Below are 14,825 nucleotides of genomic sequence, written 5' to 3' on the forward strand. Positions count from 1 at the left end.
TCGTGATTCACCTGACAAAGCTTTTTGATAAAGGTATATATGTATACATCAGAAAACTTTTTATTTGTAAGTATCACAATTAAAGGCAATGGGTATAACTGTACAAGAAATATTATTATTTTATTATCATAATATTATATATAGATATATATATATATACATATATATATCATTATCGTAGTTAGGATAAATAGTATATAAGTCATTTTCATTGTTACTTACATAAATATTGGAGGAGAAAACTGAAATAAAACATACATTTAATACAAAACTATTCTCGCCTCTCTAGTGAGATTCAGGTATGTTTTCCTTTCAAAAGCAATTTTTTTGAAAATAGTTTCGTCGATGTGTCGCGTAGAAATACCGTACATACGCATGTATATATCGTGTGTATCACGATATATATATATATATATATATGAAAAGGGTATGTCGCGGTCGAAGGGGGGGGGGGGATGTGATGACATGTCGGCGGGAAGTTTCAAGTTAAAATCCCGATTTTCATAGCTCGATTCGGGTATTTTCGCTACGAATAGCATGATACGGCGCAGCGCAACGCGTCGCGTCGGGAGTCGGGAGACTCGGGAGAGAAAAAATAGTTAAGAGGCTGGTACAGTAGAGGGCGGATGGGTGGGATGGGGGCACCGGCTTGAGGGACAGGTGTCAACTATACATCGTACAACGAGGGACCTTTTCCGGTGACAGCCGGTCGCGTGAAAAAAGCACGCCGGGCAAGCTCGAGCGAGGGTCGCAAGTTACCGAATGGTAAGCGACATTTCTGTGTCTTTTACATCTCGGCTACGCGCGTGGTGCGCGCGACTGCGAGTCACACGCACGGCCATTTTCTCTCGAGTTTGGTACGGTGATGGCCCCACGGCCCCACGCTGCGTATCGACTAAGTATCGGATGGGATGGGATGGGATGGGGTGGGGTGGGGTGGGGTGGGGTGAGTTGGACTGTTGGAGTAGAGTAGCGAAGGAGGGAAGGGGAAGGGTGGCAGTGGCGTCCCTACGCGCGTACTCCGTCCCCTTGACAATCGGCTTCTCCCCTCGCGCGCGCGCGCGCGCGCGCGCGCCCCTACCGACACCCCATCTTCCACGGCTATCTTCCGTCGGCGGCTTTTTTAGTCGCATCTTTTTTTTTTCGTCGGCATGTTCTCGAGTGTGGCTCGGTAGGCTACGTTGCGCGAACAAGACGGGTGGTGAGCCGTGTCTATCCGTGGCGCGTCCTTGGCCGCGACGCCGCGAGTCACCTTGGTCACCACTCACCGGTCGACGATCGTTCGTCAGGTTGGCACAAGCCATCAAGTGTCAGCGTTCAGGTGGCGGGTAAGCTTGGGTACGAGCCAACCCGTCTGCTGGCTGCCACCACCACCGCCGCCGCCGCCGCCGCCGCGTATTCCGGTATTCGTCAGTGTGGTGGCGTGATGCGTGTCTACCGACGCGCTTCTGTCTAATCTGTCTCTCATTCTCGCTGTCTCCTTCCCGCTCTCTTTCTCTGACTCTGTCTCTCTCTCTCTCTCTCTCTCTCTCTCTGGCGTGTCCTCTTGCGCGCGAGAAAAATCTGCCCCCGTACTCGCACTCTCGTCTCTATCACGGAGATCCCCCTCCGAGGAAAGCATCCGGTACGGCGAGGAAACATGGGGAGAGGGACATCGTTGTGAGTAAATATAACGCCGGGCGTTGCTCGGTGTTATCGTCGTCGTCGTCGTCAGCGGCGGCGGCGATGTCGACGTCGGTGTCGGTATCGGCGTCGTCGGTGCGTCGTCGTCATTGTCGTCGTCGTCGTCGTCGTCATAGTCATATCGCCGTGTCGTCGTGTCGTCACCACCATCGCCGTTGTCGTCGCCGCCGCTGCCGCCGTCGCGTCTTTACGTAGACCAAATCCGGGAGTTGTGCCAGCGAGCGAGCCGAGAAGCCGAGAAGCCGAGAAGTCGAGAAGCTGAAATGCCGATGCCGTAGCATCGGCGTGCGTAGAGGTACGCGATGCAAACGGTGCGATCGGTCGCTGGAACGCGGCTGGCGACGGCCTCTCTCAGCTCGCTCTCTCGCTCGCAAAAAGAGAAACTTATCGTTTCACGCGCGTTTACCTCTCTCGCGCTTCGGTCAAGGCGATACATCTCCTTGGCATAGAGTAACCTTGAATTTCTCGTATCCTCCGAAAATTTTGCTCGCTCAGAAGACGCTTATTCGTTTCCTTCCTTTCTAGGTACACGAATTCCGCTTACGGTCTGCAATGAATTTCCCGCCGTTTGGAGGTCACTTCCCTAGCACTATACCGAGTATCCATCAATTCGCGACCGACAGTTCCAGCGGTGCGGGCGCGCGTTACGCCAATCATTTTCCCAACCAGCCTCCGATCGGAGTGCCGGTTGTGGGAAAATACCGTCCCGAAAACAACGGCGTACAATCCGCTCAATCGCAAGTGATGATGAACAATAAGACTAGCTATCCCAACAGTAATGTTCACCATTATCCGAATGTACCGTACTCTCAAGCCCAGTCGGTTCAACAACGACCAACCAACTCGCCTGGAATGCAAGAGAAACGATCGTATCATCAGGTAAAGCGCAGCACTCTTTTACAATCCTTCTTCAACAAATGTACTTGCGTATTTTCTAGCCTAACGGCACCAATCGCGCACAGAGCTCTTTCTTCCTTGTCTTTAGCGTTTACATTTCTCGCCATAAAAACAGGCTTACACGATTAGAGAAATTTAACAAATACTTTTCACATGTCATTCTTTAGCAGTTTACATGAAGAGATAACTACTTGCAATCATATCTTTCTCCTTCCGTCAATTAGAGCTCTGCAAATTTTTGTAATTTCAAAATCGTTAAGGATGAAACGGAAGGGACACGGTCGGTGATGAACAATGTTAAATGTTTAATTTGTCGCTACGAGAGAGAGAGGAGAGAGAGAGAGGAGAGAGAGAGAGAGAGAGAGAGAGAGAGAGAGAGAGAGAGAGAGAGAGAGAGAGAGAGAGAGAGAGAGAGAGAGAGAGAGAGAGAGGCGGGAGCTTGAAAATTTTTTCTGTACACACATATTCTTCTGTCTCAGCAATCCACGGAAACGATAAATCAACAAGATGTTTGCAACCTTCTTCAAGACAAGGACAAGACCAAGGAAAAGAAGGCTGAGGAGCAACAGCGTAACGGAGAGACTACCACGAATGGCGCTCAGCAGGATTACACGATGCACCAACATCACCAACAGCATGCTCATACTCAAACGCCAGCTACTATGCCCGCAACGTGGCAGTCGCTCGCGACTCCTGGTTCCACCGTGGCCGATTATCTCAGCCATTTACCAGCCAGCACTCTGCCATTGAGTTTACACCATTTTCTTAAATATTCTGCCGAAAGTATCAAAAAGGAGTCGGAGATGGCGCAAACGACTTCGGTAGCTGTGGCGACTACGACAACGCCCAATATAATGATGTCGCCGAATAATAAAAAGAAGAAAAAGAAGAAGACGCCGAAAGAAAAGAAGCCACGTCCGAAGCCTGGCGAAATTCGCCTGACCACAGCGTTGGACGGTTCGACGTTATATTGTTGCCCGGAATGCCACATGGCGTATCCGGAACGAGAATTGTTGGAGCAGCACCTTCTAGGTCACACTTTAGAGAGAAGATTTGTTTGTGACATATGTGGTGCTGGCTTGAAACGAAAAGACCATCTTACGCGTCATAAACAGAGCCACAATCCTGAGCGACCTTACGTTTGCACTGTTTGCTTGAAAGCTTTTAAAAGAAAGGAACAATTAACTCTACATTTTGTAATACATTCTGGGGAGAAGCGACATGTGTGCACCGAATGCGGCAAAGGATTTTATCGGAAGGATCATTTACGAAAACATACCAGGAGTCACATTGCGAGAAGAGTGAAGGCTGAGCTGAGTCAAAACGCTGGTAAGAAGTATATTATGTGAGATATTAAATGCGCGAGCTTAACAATCCATTTTGATAACTCTTCCCTGTTCTTCTTCTCTCGTATCGTCTCAAAATCAATATGATTTTCGATTTCTACAGGCACGCAACAGAATCAACAACAAAATAACGTTTCGAGTATGCAAACCACAACCGTCTCGGCGTCGTCTGTTCTTCCGGGTGGACATCCGGGTCCCCTCCTGTCCTGAGCCCCGCCACCAGGGAACTTCCAGGTTCCCCACCCAAATAATATTCTTCATACTCATACGTCGCATCATTCGCTACATCATCATCATCTAACAGCGGTAAACGTAGCGCATCAATCGAGCGTCACCCCCCTTGCTGCATCTGGTCATTATCAGTCGCACGAGCTCAGCTTTTTGGGACACGTTAAAGATTTCTGAGACGAGGAGAAGACCTCGGCGAAGAGGTAACACTAAGACGCTAATCGATTGTCACTATGATTGTCGTCGACGACGACAGTGATGATAAGGATGAGGATGAGGAGTAGCTCTGAGACTGACCTATGATTTGAATTGAATGAATTTTATATAAACATATTTGCGTTGCTTTGTGTGCTTCAAAACTTGCTCTTGTTTCGTCTCGTCGGTATAATAGTGAAGGGGAGAAGGGGCGGGAGGGGAGTGATGTCGTTCCTTCTTCAGGTCTTAATTTATTCCTGACTTGACGATTTGTTATACACGTCCTGTAATTTTCATTGTCAGTAACGTTTTCGTCACAATAATGCTATATAATCAAGAGGTAACATTGTGCGCAACTATGCAAGATGTCCAATTATAATAAATCTTTCTCGAAACTAAGCTAGGTCTGACATATTTCTTTTCACAGTATTTTATTTTTGCAAATAAAATATTATTTTATAAAAATAATTTTGTCTAGCCGAAAACTAGACAAAATGCAGATTCAAGATCATTTTCATCGGGATAATTTTTTTTTGCTTCTTCATAGAGGAAGCTTTGTTTTTTAACTTTTTTTTAGGTATATAACATGATTTTTTCACACACACACACACACACACACATATATATATATATATATATATATATAAATTGATTTTTCTAGTCAATTTGCGTATAACGGTATTAAGGTAAGATTATCAACAATCAAATTAATGCGAGATACATATTACAGTTTTATTTAGGATAAAAAAGATATTTTATTCAAATATATTGTGATAGTTTCGAAGAAATTTTACTCCATTAATTATTAATTGGACATCCCGCAAACGTAACATAGTAGAAAATCGATGAGGTATAAAGCAAATCTTTTAGAAAAAAAACGCTTTTTTTTAATAATATATAAAAGATGAAAAAACAGTCATAGTCTATGCTTTTATAGCACAAACAAAAGTACATATGTGGGAAGAGTACTAATTTTCCACAGGAATTCTAGAGTAGGAATTTGACTATAAGTCAAAAATTCTTGCCATACGTCGTGTACGACGAGGAAAAAAAGAAGATATTTTTATGAAAAATCGATGTAACTTAAGAACTAAGCGAATCGATGAGAGAGAGAGAATGTGTGTGTAAGTGTGTGAGAGAGAAAGAGAACTAACGCATCTCTTTTTCTTTGTTTTCTTCTTTTATATTATTGCATTGATATTCATATGAATGATTTTTGCAGTAATTGTCAATATTTTATTATTTTTTGTTGAACAACATTACAAGTGCAAATAGTGTAAAAGGAATAAAAATTTTACATATTCCTAATACACATTATAAGTGAGTTGCAAGTTAACCCACCGATTAGAAAACAGTGTGTTTTATTTTAAATAGAATTCTATTTGATTTTTTAGTGCACAAGGAAAATTATTTATATTAAGTATAAAATTTTTTGATTATATCTTATAAAAATGTGGCAAAAGCATAGCAATATTTCGTGACTAAAAATCATATTTTGTTTTATTATAAAACTTTTTGTTATATATAAAGTTGAGAGGGTATTTTATATTTTTATGATAGTTTCAAATTTTTGTGTTTCAAAATTTGTGTGTGTGTGTGTGTGTGTGTGCGTGCGTGCGTGCGTGTGCGTGTGCGTGTGCGTGTGCGTGCGTGCGCGCGTACATGGGTTGCGTGCAGGATCTGTATGTGTATATTACATGCAAATCCATACATATTTGCCCAAATGCTTGGAGCAAATTTCTTATTTTTCTTATTTTTCTTTGTGACTTATAGTACTAAGCACTTGTCATGGAAGCTTAATTATCTTTTATAATTTTTATATGACTTTTTACGTTGTTTTTATACATATTTTTCGTTGGACTTCTTATATTCGTTACATTCGTTGAATACTGATTATATATAGATATATATATACATATATGTAAGATTTATTTTTTAAGTGTAATACACACGCGCGCGCGCATACATATAAGTGTGTGTGTGTGTGTAAATACTTACCTACACATAGTTGTCGCGTACACTGTCTCTTGAACAAAGTGTGTTTAAGATAGTTTTTAATTTTTATATTTATCCACATCGCAAATCTCTTCACAAACTGTGATTGTTCCCGACAAAGGAAACATCTTCTGTAATTATCAAACTGCGTTTAAGTTTATACTTATTCCCATTTTTATAGTATTAATATTCGTGCCATCCATTTTAAATTTATCTTTATTTTTTCTTGCCATACTAACAGATGTATGTTCTGTAGTCAGATACCATATGTAATATCATAGGTACCTGCTGCGTGCGTGGAGATATGCACGTCTCACACACACACACACACACACACTTTTTAAAATTATTATTGTCATCATTATTATTATCATTTCTTATCATCATTATATTATTATCATTGTTATTATTACAATTATTATTATTTTTATTTATATGTTCATGTTGTATTGAAGTAACGATAGACACGTGTCTATATATTGTATAAACATGCATATTGCAACGTGAAATGTTAGAAATATGATGAAAAATATAAAAAAATTTACTATTAGAGATTTACTATTATAGAAACAAAAATTTTGAATATAATTGTGTCTGTTGATTCGAATTTTAGTAAGAACATTGTTGAAAAAATAGTCGATAGTAAAACATTTGTAATTTACAGAATGTTTATAAACATACGATCTTGTAATCTGATTACAGTATTCATTATTCAAATACATCGTTATGTTATATATTATATTTAAAAATATGTAATACTACGGAAATTGCCGTAAGCTACACTTATGTTCTCTCGCGTGTATGCGATGGCGAGATAAATAACATCTTTCGAGAATGCGCTGTTCGATCTTTTTCGTCATATCTCTAACATGAAACGTTTAGAAAACACCGAAAATTCAGGTTTCGTCAGACCTCAAATATAATGATATATTGAAATTATTTCATACACTGGTATATATACATGTGTATACTAAAAGCCGTACATAAGAGATCAATTTATATTAAGATATTTCATTGCCACGTACTTGTGTAACTATCGAGGCAGAGCGTTAGTCTTAGATTATAAATTAGTGAGTAAGAGTTTATATACAAAATGTATTATTCGCGCACGATCTGCGAAGGAGCAGCGAAAGAGAAGCTTAGAATCGTACGCGGGGCGTGTCAAATATCGCGCTTTCTTCTTAACGCAGATGTTAGGGAAAAATTTAGGATGTACACATAATTTTTCTTATAACTTAAAGTTCTTATAACTTAAAGACAGTTCTAAAGATGCAAGAGCAACAGGAAAAGGGAAGCTTAAGAAAGAACTAAGTTTTAATTAGAGAGTAATATGAACCTTGGAAGAGTGATTTTTTTATTTGGAGATCATCCATCGGATTGCCGGATTGTAAAGATTGATGATTGAAAAAGATGCCGCCGAATCGATTTGTAATCCAGATAATAGAGCAACGTTAAAAGATGATACAGTGATGTCTCAGAATTTGATTTACCATTTTGATCTATCTTGATCACTATGTCGTCCTTTAACGTCATTCTGCTGCTTTTGAGAAGAAGGCGCGAGATTTGTCATTCGTCCTATATGTGGGAGGAATCGAGAATATATAAGGAACCGATACGTAGAAAACGATACAAGTCTTTTGAGGAAAGTAAGCCTGTTTTTTTGCAGGCGGTAGGCGGGATATACAAATAATGATAAAAGATAATGAGAAATAGCTTTATGATTTATGAGAGAGGGAGAGAGAGAGAGAGAGAGAGGAGAGCGGAGAGCGGATGAGAGAAAGAAGCAAATATTTCCAAAGTTCGACACACGTCTTCGACATACTGTTCAAACAAATGAGTGGCTCAAGGTCTATTTTGAAGGGTAGCTAAAAGAACCTATTCCCATTCTCGACGAGGCGAACAGTTGATTCTTATGGTTTTATATAGAACCGATCGTTTCGTCGAGCTACATAGATGTAGTAATGTTCCTGTAGAAAAAGGAGAGATAATAGTTGATGTGTGTGCATTTTAAAAAAAGGAAACAAAAAAAGAAAAGAAATACTTTTCCGGTGCCTTTATATTGCGCTGGATTTTCCGCACCCATATAGTTTTCCATAGTAAGATTTAAGATCGAAAAAGCGGCGCGTTGTGCCTCTCCGTTCTCGGAACTACGTGTACACTCGTCCGCCTCCACAACGTTGGTTCGAGCGACCGTCTTCTTCGTTTTCCTATCTCGTATCTTTTTTTGTGACTACGATTGTCAAGAAATTATCCTGAACAACTTGATTCCTGTCGCAGAATGTCTTAATTTTTTCACAAAATCAAAAACCGATTTGAGAGACAAAAGAAACAATTTAGTTATATCAAATGCTTTTATGTGCCTTTTTCTCTCTAGGAAAAGAATGCAATGTATCTGAATCTTTTTCCAAATCGAATGTTTATTGATTTTAGAAATTGTACAAATATAAAAAAATTACTGAATAGAAATGCCATTTGTATGAAGTATCAGACATGTTCATTCGGTTTTGATTCAAGATGTCGGTTAAACTTGATTCTCCTTTATTTCGATTAGAAGTGATCAATTAAGAAGATATGGATTTTATAAATGATGGATGATGATGATGATGATAATAAAAACTCATAGTAATAACAATAATCATAATAATAATATTAATAACAAAACAATAATAATATTAGTAATAATAACGATAATGAGATAATAGTAAGATTAGCAGCAACATAGAGAAAACAAGATCCGATTCTCTTGCGACGCGCTTACTAGTTTTATGCGAAACCGCAGAAAAATAAGAAAACTGTAAACGACAACAAATCTGCAACGATTTCCATTCGATGCGAATCATTATGTACAATATATAGCTTTTCTTTTACGTTGTATTTAAATTATTCGATAATTTACCATTTTATCAGATGTACTATGCGAGTTTCCTTTAGTACCCTTTTGTAAGCGAGAATAATTCTACATTCCAATTCGACATTATTTGTCTCTTTCCGCTTCTTTTGCCGCAAATGTACGTATACTTGCAAAGATTCCTTATTGTTACCATATCGATTCGCTATTTTTTTTTAATCGATTTATTTATTACGAACAGCGAATATATCGTTAAACAATATAGATCGCGTAAAGACGGCTATTTGAAAATTGATCAGTCGTTATAACGACTGACTACTACTCGACAAGGGTAGCGGAAAGATCTAAAAGGAAACGTGACACCATTTCGATGTATTCGAATGTAAGTACACAGCCTCCACAGGAGAAGAGATGGAGGAGCAATGAGAATCATATTTTTCTATATGCAATGTCAAAACTTTCAATTATTTGTATTGAGCTATAGGTATAGAGCAAAGAAGAAAAAGTGAATTTAATCACAAGACGCGAGTATCGCAAGTGCGAATGTAATTTTATCAATTGGTTCGTGCGAAACAAAAGTTGAAGGGATGAACGTACGTTGCTCTGCTTTTTCTTATTAAATTGAATGTCATATTCGTCGGAGATTTTTCGACGCAGTCATTTCTCGCGGAACGCGCAAGTCACCTGCGTAATGTGAGTGTACGGTGTAAGAGCATCTCGTTGAACGCAAGATTTTGCATAAGCCCAGGCGCGTCGTTGTTATATTAAGTATGCGTTTAACGGAGAATCTTCAGCGGATTGTAGTTTAGTCTTTTTGGCTTATCTAATCGACGCCTTGTCGCTTGTCGCTACGAATGTGTGCTACGAGTGTATGCGTGATCACGAAATTTTTAACAGATATGTTAACAGGCGATTGACGAAAAGACATACAAATTCCTCGACATAGTACAAACGCTCACAAATTCTTATTTCTCTCAGATAGATTAGATGCGTGACGCGTAACAAGGTGTACAAGTCGTACGAGTGAAACGACCGGCTGACCTCGAAGTACGAATTCCTTTTTGTCCAGTAACGGCATGATTTTTTCCCAACATATATATCTTACATCTTATTATATAGGATGCCGAACGAGTCTTCGCAATGCGATACATTCAGAACTGCTGAGTGTGCTCGATTCAGTTTGTATTTTCGAAACAAATTTTAAATATAATCTCCATAAATTTTTTCGTCCTGCTTGTCATCTACGAGTCTTCCTATTTATCTATATCTATATCTACATCTCGTTCCATTAATGCTATTTTCTTTATTTTCTTACTTGGTTCGTAGAAGCGTCGATAGACGCGCGATAGACGGGGAAAGAAGAGGATGCTGAAAGAGTTGTCCGGTTAAGTGGTTTATATACTATGCACGAATATAAACGCGAAACGACTTCGAGGACTTCCGGCAAATTGTTAAAAATGATCCTGATCCGGCTTTGTCTTGACATCTCGTCTAAACTCTAAATGTATCGACACCTTATGATCCTTTTTTGTTTAAACCGTCTCCATTTACATTCTACGATTATCTCCACGTTGCTACCTTCTTGGCTGAACACTTGTACCGCAGTCTTCCAGGGTACAAAACTACTGATTGTGTACGTTATATAGATATACATCCATAAAAATGCGCGACACACATCTTTTCTTACAATTCGTTATATATATTATGTATATAAATTTGTAAGAAAAGTCATCAGATTTATTCGAGGCCATTACCCGAGAAAAATCGGCTCTCTCTCTCTCTCCTATTTCTATTCCTCTTTCTATCCTGCGTCGCTTTCTATTTTTTCTGTTCTTGCGCGCGAGAGTGACGATAAAACTATCGACCAACTCGAGTATGCGTTTTTTGCATTTCCAGTGACTGTGTATTATATAAATGAGGTAGATATTTTTATATAATAATCATTTATTAATTTAATTATGATTATTGCGTTAATGCTATCCTTTCCTTTTTAGGGTTTTAGATCCTGTTCTCTTATTTCGCGCGCGCGCGCGTCTGTGCGTGCATGTATGAATGTACAAGAGTGCAACTTAACACGATATAATAAGAAAATGCTAATAAAATACTACGAATTTTCATACAAATGCAATCTTTTTATGGAGCCTCACAATACACGGATGACGTGTATTGCTAATGTTGAAAATGGAAGAATTAACATTATCTTATGGCTTCTCTCTTGGAGCGAAATAACGGTCTGCATTCGGGTATACTCAGAGATATATTCTGTTCGCGTCAATTACGACAGCGAAGTGGTGACGGGATCACCGTACAAGATTTAACAAGGTTTTGATAGACGTGAAATTATTTTTAACGACAGTATAAACAGATAAACCTTCTTTACCTTCCTCAAATAACGATAACTTTTATCTACAGATATGCATCAATAAATTCACGTGGGTAATATTTCCATTCTTTGCTGCAGAGCGCTCTACAATTGTTAACAGCCGTCTTGCTACAAGTCGCCATGATCTTATGCTATTACGCTTTCTTATTAATCATTACGCAAAATTATTGTACAAATTATTCCGAATACTTGATACAAATGTTTAATGATTCAAAAAAATATGTAAAAAAATTGCAGATTTTTATTTATACATTTACGACATTAGAGACATATTGTTACAATGTCTAGTTACAACAAACTAGTTAGTCTGTCTCATTTAGGCGAACGAGGAGAAGAGGAACTAACAAAGTCGTAAACTTTTAGAAACTACGTTATTGCGTTATATAGCCAAATTTTGTATTGGCATTACCTTTCTTCTCCGTTTAGAAAAAGAATTTGACGTATTTCATACATGATTTTGCGATTCATGTCATTTCTATTGTCTTGCAATATACCTAGTTTGTTAATTTATCTCTTGAAGGAACGAAGAATATCGCGAGAAACAACAATAAAGACTAAACCTCAAACTCGATTCTGTTTAGAACACTCTAGCGGTAATATAAGCTGTGATGGCTATTGGTATCGTAGTATTCGTGGAAGCGAACTTTATCACCGGGTACTCGAGTTTTTTCCAAGAGGAAAAATACGAAATAATTCAATAGTGTAAAATATGTCTGCGCCACTGATACTGACTGAATTATTTTCAACTTTAATATCCATTTGTTCAAGTTTCACACAAAAATCTGCCCTTTCCCTCCCCCGTCCCCCTCCAACACAGGTACATTCTCAATCCTCAATATACAAACACAACTTCCTACACGTACAGTGTATTATAAAGGATATTACAAAATCGATAACATTATCGTAATCTTATCTACCTATTGATAAAATACGTAGCAATAAGATATACTCCCTTATAGGAACATGGGTATTCTTATATCAATAACAAATTATCTTGGATCATTTCGCAAAGTTAGGTATGTCGCGCGGATAAAGCTCATTCGCATTAAAGCTTATGGAATAAAATCATCTGAATGCGAAGTAAAGTAAAATAGTAAAAATAAACTTTCTGCTTCATATAGACGGAGATGAGCTAGTGCGCGTAATTAATAATAACTATGTCCGTAGAATTGAAAGTGGGGGAGGCCCAGATTGCCTCATCATCATAGCGAAACTACTCAGTCCTTGGTCGCTCGGCTGCTGATCGTTGAGATTGCTTTGCGAAATACTCAAATGTTTGCCTCGAGCGCTATTATGACTTTGCAAATGTTTCTTCAAGTGATCTTTTCTGTAGAAAGCTTTACCACACTCGGTACAAATTTGATTTTTGCTACCTGAGTGAGTAATCATATGACGCGCCAAGTGCTCGTTACGTTTGAACGCTTTACAACACATGTTACATTGATACGGTCTATCTTTATTATGACCTTGCTTATGGCGATCCAAGTGTTCCTTTCGTTTCAAGCTTGCCCCGCAAATATCACAGATGTGCGGCCTTTGTTTATGATCTTCTAGATGCTCGTGAAGCGCCTCCCGATCGTCAAATCTATACGCACACTCGGGGCAACGGTAAACCGACATACCTTGCACAGGCAAAGAATTATACAAAGAGTTAAACAGAATCGTCGATGATGAGACAGAGATAGAGGCAAGTAGATTTTTCAACGTATATCATGCCGCAAATATCTTGCCGCATGCAATTACAATTGGCGATTGATGACGAAATAAAGGTAAGCGAGTAAACGCGATTGACTCACCATTAATATGCTGCGGTTCGATTTCAAATTCAATTTTTGGTCTTACTTCTTGACACGTAGTCGTAGAATTGGCGCCACAATCCTCGTATTTGGTCACGTACGGTATACCTAACGTACTGGAACAACGCGCCAGGTATTCGGAAGTAAGCCTAAAATCAATTTGCAGAGGGTCCGTCATAGTCGCAGCGTCCACCTTTTGCACGGTCTGCGTGCCGGACGACTGTTGCGAGCTGATCTGCGGACAGAGCTCTTTGCTGCCGCGTAAATTGTTTTCATTCTGATTTTCGTCGGTTTGTTGGTGGAAATGCTGCGGAGCAATCGGTGAATGGCCAGAATAACCGTATCCAGTCACGTTGGGCCGCTGTGGAGCAATCGGTGAATATTTCGCGTTACGCGATTCGTAAGCCATTATACTGACGATCTCAACTCAGCGTTTGGAAAGCTACGCTCTTGAGATCTATCCACTCTCGAGAAATTCTCAGATTCCGCGAGAACGTCTAATCGCGATGATGCATACGACGTCTGTGGGGTCTGCAGCAATATCTGCAATATCTGCAATGTCTGCAATGTCCGCGATATCTGCAGGGTCGCCTTGAAAGAATAAAAAGATGGGGAGAAATTAAAGAGAGGGCCGACGTCCGCTAATGTAATCTATACACTAGCTAGTGTATCGCGATAGCTAATGTAGATTGAATACTAGCGGTGCACTGATTGCGAGAGAAAAAGATTAATTTGTTTGAGAGAAAATATATATGTCTTACGGCGAGGCCAGGATCATCGTAGGAAAGGTAATCGTCGCGAGCTGTCGCATTATTTTTACCACGCTCATCTCGTCGCTTTTCCGATGTTCCTCCGACGAAACCAAGGTTCCGACATCGTCGAGTAATCGGCGACGTTGCTTACATTCATCGAAAACGATTCGATTCGATTCGAATTACGGAACCCCTAACTGCCCCTAACGCTCTCTCAGCTCTCACTTTCCTATCACGGTATTACGGTATTATTGCGGGACGCAGGACGCAGGACGTGCTAGTGGTGTCAGTGCAGTAAGATAATGCGACACCGACGCGATAACGCTGTCAAACGCTGCGGCCTATGCTATCCGCATCCGCTCGTGTCGTTTGTATCGGTACCGGCCATCTTTACGCATCAGCTGTGCAGCGTTCTAAAACCTTGCTCCGGGCCTCCGGTGCTCCGACTGCTCCGCGCGGTGTCGGTCGAATCACGTCGAATTAACTCGAATCGCTATAGTCAATAGTGCCGAAACGGCAAGTGACATATAGGTACTATATGGGCCAAATATTATCTCCTCGTTCCAAATACAAAGAGTCAATTTTCAAGCGTACGTATTATACATACAGTGCATCAGATTCGACTTAATCGATAAGCCGGTGTTAGAAAAGAACGCGCGCGCGGCTTTCATCCCAGATCCCAGATCCCAGTATCCCACCACG

At 39.9% G+C, this 14,825-nt stretch overlaps 2 protein-coding genes across 6 annotated transcripts; one reads left to right on the forward strand and one right to left on the reverse strand.

Moving 5' to 3' along the window:
• Positions 1–559: 559 nt before the first annotated feature.
• Positions 560–10,416, forward strand: LOC139777158 (uncharacterized). 5 transcript variants are annotated; one of them, XM_071714395.1, is made up of 4 exons: positions 560–765; positions 2,209–2,562; positions 3,060–3,909; positions 4,030–10,416. In XM_071714395.1, exons 1-4 carry the CDS (start codon positions 763–765, stop codon positions 4,134–4,136), a joined length of 1,314 nt encoding a protein of 437 aa, XP_071570496.1. In that variant the 5' UTR covers positions 560–762; the 3' UTR covers positions 4,137–10,416. The 5 variants fall into 5 exon arrangements, with proteins under 5 accessions (XP_071570496.1, XP_071570500.1, XP_071570499.1 ...); XM_071714399.1 differs by lacking the exon at positions 560–765 and adding an exon at positions 1,110–1,328; XM_071714398.1 differs by lacking the exon at positions 560–765 and adding an exon at positions 1,540–1,659.
• Positions 10,417–11,430: 1,014 nt separating this feature from the next.
• On the reverse strand, positions 11,431–14,813 carry LOC139777159 (uncharacterized). The gene is made up of 3 exons (XM_071714400.1): positions 14,133–14,813; positions 13,372–13,962; positions 11,431–13,197 (listed from the first exon to the last, which is right to left on the reverse strand). The coding sequence occupies exons 2-3, from the start codon at positions 13,778–13,780 to the stop codon at positions 12,731–12,733; spliced, it is 876 nt and encodes a 291-aa protein (XP_071570501.1). The 5' UTR covers positions 13,781–13,962; positions 14,133–14,813; the 3' UTR covers positions 11,431–12,730.
• Between the last annotated feature and the right edge of the window lie 12 nt (positions 14,814–14,825).

Source organism: Temnothorax nylanderi, unplaced genomic scaffold (assembly GCF_030848795.1).
Source record: "Temnothorax nylanderi isolate EJ_2023f unplaced genomic scaffold, tnyl_v1.0 TNYL_tig0140_pilon, whole genome shotgun sequence".
Taxonomy (NCBI): domain Eukaryota; kingdom Metazoa; phylum Arthropoda; class Insecta; order Hymenoptera; family Formicidae; genus Temnothorax; species Temnothorax nylanderi.

Coding starts and splice junctions, on each gene's coding strand:
- LOC139777158 (XM_071714395.1), top strand. Junction 2,563..3,059: donor AGAAACGATCGTATCATCAG/GTAAAGCGCAGC, acceptor CTTCTGTCTCAG/CAATCCACGGAAACGATAAA. Junction 3,910..4,029: donor TGAGCTGAGTCAAAACGCTG/GTAAGAAGTATA, acceptor CGATTTCTACAG/GCACGCAACAGAATCAACAA.
- LOC139777159 (XM_071714400.1), bottom strand. CDS start 13,780: ATGGCTTACGAATCGCGTAACGCGAAATATTCACCGATTGCTCCACAG. Junction 13,198..13,371: donor CGAACCGCAGCATATTAATG/GTGAGTCAATCG, acceptor TGCCTGTGCAAG/GTATGTCGGTTTACCGTTGC.